Genomic DNA, 6,000 nt, shown 5'->3' on the forward strand with positions numbered 1-6,000 from the left:
CTACTTTGTTTTTTAAACCCATAGATCTAAATCCGTCTCTGTTTTTTTCTAGTGTTTGCGTACATTGGTGGGCCACACGGGTGGCGTCTGGTCCTCTCAGATGAGAGACAACATCATTATCAGCGGCTCTACAGACCGAACGCTGAAGGTCTGGAACGCAGAGACGGGAGAATGTATCCACACGCTGTATGGTCATACCTCAACTGTGCGCTGTATGCACTTGCATGAGAAAAGGTAATGCCCACCACCTTCCCTTCTATTTGTTAAAAGCTACATTTCTTCATCACAACTTGTTTAATAAATCTATATTTTTGGGGTTCAATTCGTGCACCAATAGATATGCAATATAAAACAAGATTTGTTATAATTAACACCGGTGTATTAATTATAGTAATTTAATAAATACTCAAAATGATCATTCCATGTACATATTCCATAAATGTGTTAAATCTCACATTTTCCGTCGGGTTTCAGCTTTATTTATTAACATTTTAACCACGTGGTGCTGATCCTCTGAGTACTCGCGTATAGACAGTTGAGTCTTGGAGCTTTGCCTTTTTATGTTCTATTGTGAAGCAACACAAATGCTCTTCAAACAATATTCTAGTGTTTTCAAAAGCTCGGGGGCCAATTTGTGTGCATATTTTCCCTTTGTGTTGTGCATGATTGCTTATTTGTGCAGTGACCTCGGGCTTTCAGCTTCATTCATCGAAAACAAGAGTCGTTTTGTTGGTTTGTTTCTGTTTCACCAGCCGTTTTAATGTTTTGTTTAATTTCCAAAAAACAAAGCTGTGTCCTAGGGGTCTGGTTTTATAAACAAGCTGTCTTTTTCCTCCACTTCTGATTTATGTAACACCATAAGCAAATACTGCTGAAGGTAAAAGCAATGGCAATAGAAGAAATTCTGTCAATACACGTTACATTTTTTTTCCAACGCACTCTTTAGATCTATTTTGGGTTTGATTGTCTCTTTAAGAAGTTAACTAGATGTAGTTTGCTGTGTTTAATATTTATGTTTTTTTTCTTTCAGGGTGGTGAGTGGTTCCAGGGATGCCACATTGCGGGTTTGGGACATTGAGACTGGTCAGTGTTTGCACGTTCTCATGGGTCATGTAGCGGCTGTACGGTGCGTACAGTATGACGGCCGTAGGGTGGTCAGCGGGGCCTATGACTTCATGGTGAAAGTATGGGACCCTGAAACCGAGACCTGCCTACACACACTCCAGGGTCACACCAATAGAGTCTACTCCCTACAGGTAAGCACACACATTTACACACACTGTTTGCTTGAAACTGATGCTAGGATTCTTGAAGTGTCTCTAGCACTTTAATGGGTTATGCCCTGTCAACTCTTGTAACACCTGGTTTATGAGAGTTTGTTTGCCACTCGTTGGTGCTCACAGCATTGTACTTGACCACATTCATCCTCATTTGTTCATTTAACATTCATTTTAAGAGCTTTTCAATAATACAAAAAGTCAAATCAAACATAGTGCGTCTAATGCAATAACAATAGAAAGGGATTTAATGGAACTTATTTCATTGTGAACATTTTTCAATCCCTTGCATACTCTGTGCATCTTTTATCAAATTGTTCTTGCGAGAACAAGCGAAAGAACTGCAGTGGGTTCTTAGCCACAATCAGATTTATTATATAACAATGGTGTTTTTAATTTGCTCTTTCTGTAGTTTGACGGCATTCATGTGGTGAGCGGTTCCTTGGACACGTCGATTCGAGTGTGGGACGTGGAGACGGGAAACTGCATTCACACGCTCACAGGTCATCAGTCTCTCACCAGCGGCATGGAGCTTAAAGATAATATCCTGGTCTCGGGAAACGCAGACTCTACAGTCAAGATCTGGGACATCAAAACCGGCCAGTGCCTACAGACACTGCAAGGTGAAGAGAGGAAAATACAATGCAAAGGCTTTAGCCGAGGATAAAATTATCACACCGTCTATTTTTTACACAAGGCTTTAAAGGGACTGTTCACCCGAAAAGGAAAATCCTGTCATCATTTACTCACCTCTTGGCATTTCAAATCTGTATGTTTTTCTTCTTCAAGACACAAAAGAAGACATTTAACAGAATGTTGTTAACCAAACAACGACAGCACCCATTGACTTGCATTGGTTCTGTGTAACCGAACCGCCATTGTTCGGTTACCAACATTCTTCAAAATGTGTGTTCTGCAGAAGAAAGCCGTACAGGTTTGAAATGACAAGTATTTTTGTGTGAACTATCCCTTTTAGAAAACATGAAAAGCAAGCAAGCAAGCAAGCATCTGCAAGTCTCCGTAAGCTTTCCAACCACTTTATAAAAAGCAGCATAAAGAATCTTTCTAAAAATGTACTTTTGTGTTCATTGAGGAGCTAGAAGCGCGTAACAGAGCATATCAATTCACAATAAAATAGCAATTTTACGATTGCCACAAACAGCGTTTTTAGACATCAATCATACAATCACAGCTCTCCCCACCATAGTCACCTACGTTTGCACAAATAGATTTTTCATAAATCCCAGTCTCCCTTCACATTCGAGAGCCTGAATCTTTTTTTAAATAAACGTGCAATGGAAGACATGATGAAAGGGAATGGGGGAGGACTTGTTGGAGGAGCCCAGAGGCCAAGATCGGGGGATGGACCCCTATCCTTTTCAGTTTGTGGGTCATTTAAATAGGTCATTGAGCATTTCCTGTTTTTATTTTATTACGGTTGTTTGACATAATACGCAAAAACACACATTTGACCCCAGACGAGATGATCAAGTGAGCGACAGAGCTTTGAAGTGTGCGTGTTCATAGACACAGACTTACTCATTAAAGAAAAGGACCATTGTGTGTGTGTGAGCGTGTGTGTGTGTAGTGTCTCGCACTTCAATAGAGAAGGGCCATCTCATTTACATTCAGACAGTTGACTTTAGAGCGCCGCTAATGGGTATTCATGAATTGATGCCTTTTGAAATTGATATTTTTAGTTTCATTCACTCACGAACATCACAGCGTCCCCTTATATTTAAGGTATTTAAAAACACCATTTGCTTTCAAGTTGTATTTGACAGTATCATACACATCAAGTGTGTTACCTGACCACACCCCTTCGCAGTGAGCTAGTGTAATGCATGTCTTTTCCTCTGTACCTCTCTGTTTCTCATCGCACGTCGACAGCAGCCAAAGCACTTTAATATTGTTTAGACTCTGATATTTCTTGTTTAGGCCTTTCAGAAAGGCTGGCTCAATTCAATACCTCAAGGGCACAGAAACAAAGCCATTGATGCCACAGTATTTCCAGTAACCATAGTTACACCTTCTCTCCTCGCTCTCGCCGCAACGGCGAGTTGCTGCAGTTCGATTTTATGCCGAGGACTATCGGTGCTTGCAGAGTGTCTGATGAGCCGTTCCATCTGGCGTGTCAGCTCATGACTTTCTCTTTTATTCTCTCGCAGGTCCCCACAAACACCAGAGCGCAGTAACGTGCCTGCAGTTCAACAAGAATTTTGTCATCACCAGCTCTGACGATGGTACGGTGAAGCTATGGGACCTGCGAACGGGCGAGTTCATCCGTAACCTGGTGACGCTGGAGAGTGGGGGCAGCGGAGGGGTGGTCTGGAGGATCCGCGCCTCCAACACCAAACTGGTCTGCGCGGTGGGCAGCCGTAACGGCACGGAGGAAACCAAACTCCTGGTGCTGGACTTCGACGTGGACATGAAGTGAGCCGAGCGATGGGGTCGAACTTAGGGCACTCGTTTGGAAATTGGGAGGGGAAGCAGAAACCCGCCCTGGGCCTATGCCCGGGCCAGGACGGTCGCTCAATTCATGGCATCTCCACCTCCCCGATAAGTTGCCGCCAACATTTTCTCCCTGTCGTGCCACGGCTCGCTCCCGCCAGAGTTCTGTTCACCTTCCGGATGGGTTGGAGCGGACGCTTACGCACTGCAACATTCTGGGAAAGGGGAGGAAACCGATGACTTGGGAAGACAGGAGCGAGCTACTTCCTGGATTCTCCCATTTTCGCTGAAGGCAACAATGCACAGAGACTTGTTCACTCAAGCCTGACTGAAATTCACATCCATATGTACAAATGTTTTTTTGTTTTTCGATCATAACAAGTCGACACTGTATACATGAGACCCTATTGCATCAATAAGGACAATGGAGTGAGAAATAGTGTATACAAGTACAAATGTTTTTTTTAGCAGAGTAAGAATTTGAAGAGCTTTGTACTGCAGGAGTGTTTAGAGGGAGAGAGAGAGTTAAAGGAAGCCAATTTTGTCATCGACCTCAGCATACGCCAAATATCCCTTTCTTCCTCATGCGTTGGTTTTCTTTTGTCTTTTTTGAAATATTATTTTGGAGATTTTGTTTTGCTTCGTTCCCCACGTCTCTTGGTTTTCACATCAACAGCTGTGAATTACAGTGTGCTTTGCAAGTTCAGCATTTTTTTCCGACTGTTGCGAACAACAGGTCTCAGTATTAAGCTAAACCCACTGCTGTTTCACGTTCGGGTTTTATTTTGTAAGTGTTGTCGTTTAGTACTCAGTAAGCAGTGCCTCTCTGGATCCCGGGTAGACCTGCTTTCCTTACGTTTTTCAACCAGTCTGGTTTCGTTAGTTCCTCAGTGCTGGTGCTCAGTGGTTGTTTTCCCGTAAACTCCTGGAAATATGTCCCCCCCCACACCTTTTCCCAGTACTGTCCATCCCAGTGGCCAAACTGGATTTATGCTGCTAGACACATGGAAAAATATGGTGGAACTTTAACTGGCTGTGACGTTTTAGTCCCAGACTAAATTCTAAAACTTGTAGAACTTGTAAAAATGACACAAACCTACCAACAAAAGCAAGATATCGACATAACAGCTTTTTTTTCTGCCACTGAAACTTGAGCCAAATGTGCCTCTACGAGGCGTAGAGGAGAGGGAGATTGTCTTGACAAAGAAACGTGTTTGCCTGCTGGACGAGGAGAACTATTTTGCGCGAGCGTGGCTGTGTGTGCGTGCGTGCGTGTGTGCCGGTGTGTGTTTGAGCAAATTGTTCGCACATTCCTTTGGGACGAGAGCTCCGTCGGTCTGTTCTGTGTGGAAATGTATGCTTGAACAAACGCAAGAAAACCGTTCTTGTTTTTAATTGGTTGAAAAACGAGATTGTTTAACCGCTGTAAAGTTACCGATGTAAAGAACATTGTCAAGTTCATGCAGTTCTTAGTGTACAAAAACGGGCATCCGATTTAGTTTTAAGCGCTAGAGCTAACCTGGTCTCCACTGGTGACGCTCTGATGGTTTTTTGGAATGGTAAAACAGCTTCATAGATATACAGGACGTAACCGCATCCGTAGCCAAACAATTTGTCTCATCCTCAGTCACACAACTCAGCTGAACTGTGAAAGTGGTTTAACACTGTATATTAAAAGAAAAAAACAATCTTGTTCTTTCTCCTGTTTTTTCCTGTTTAATTTATGATCTGGTTTGAGAAATCAGATGTTGGAGCTGTTTTATTTTTTCAGTTATTGTAAACTGCCTGGCATAACAGACAGAAAAAAAAACCTTAAAGGGATTGTGTATTTGTTTGATTCATTTAGAATGTTTATTTTCTTATAACTTAAGTGCAATAAAATGTGGGTTTTTCTTTTTCATTTCAAGAATTTTGGTTGTCTGTGTTCCTCACTGTGTGTTATGTTGTCCAATAAAGCTTCTACAGTTTATTCTGCTTAAAAAGCGTTTCCTAAAGATGGGGCTTTTTGGTTAGTGTGATGAGTCATTTATCACGGCAGAAGAGCTCATCTTCTCGGTCCTGCTGGCCGGAATGAGCTCTGCTTCATTACTCCTCTTGTAGCCGCAGATACTTCAACGACACTGCGCTACACATCGAATTGACTGAATAGACAATAATACGTCATTAAAAATGAGGGACATCAAAATAGTTTCTAAAACACTTAGTGGTTGTTCCTCATATTCTTTATAATCTCTCACAAATACATAATGAAGTCAAATGTTTGTCTACTGTG

The 6,000-nt window shown here is 42.1% G+C and overlaps 1 protein-coding gene across 2 annotated transcripts in view; it reads left to right on the forward strand.

The window, feature by feature from the left end:
* Positions 1 to 5,719, forward strand: part of fbxw7 (F-box and WD repeat domain containing 7) — a 125,693-nt gene extending 119,974 nt beyond the window's left edge. For both annotated transcript variants that reach the window (XM_079462764.1, XM_079462765.1), the window contains 4 exons: positions 53 to 234; positions 1,031 to 1,256; positions 1,690 to 1,900; positions 3,446 to 5,719. In XM_079462764.1, the coding sequence (XP_079318890.1) occupies positions 53 to 234; positions 1,031 to 1,256; positions 1,690 to 1,900; positions 3,446 to 3,714 (888 nt within the window). In that variant the 3' untranslated portion in view covers positions 3,715 to 5,719. The remainder of the gene's footprint in view (positions 1 to 52; positions 235 to 1,030; positions 1,257 to 1,689; positions 1,901 to 3,445) is intronic.
* The last annotated feature ends 281 nt before the right edge of the window (positions 5,720 to 6,000 follow it).

The sequence above is a fragment of the Barbatula barbatula genome, assembly GCF_947034865.1.
Source record: "Barbatula barbatula genome assembly, chromosome: 8".
NCBI classification, from domain to species: Eukaryota; Metazoa; Chordata; class Actinopteri; order Cypriniformes; family Nemacheilidae; genus Barbatula; species Barbatula barbatula.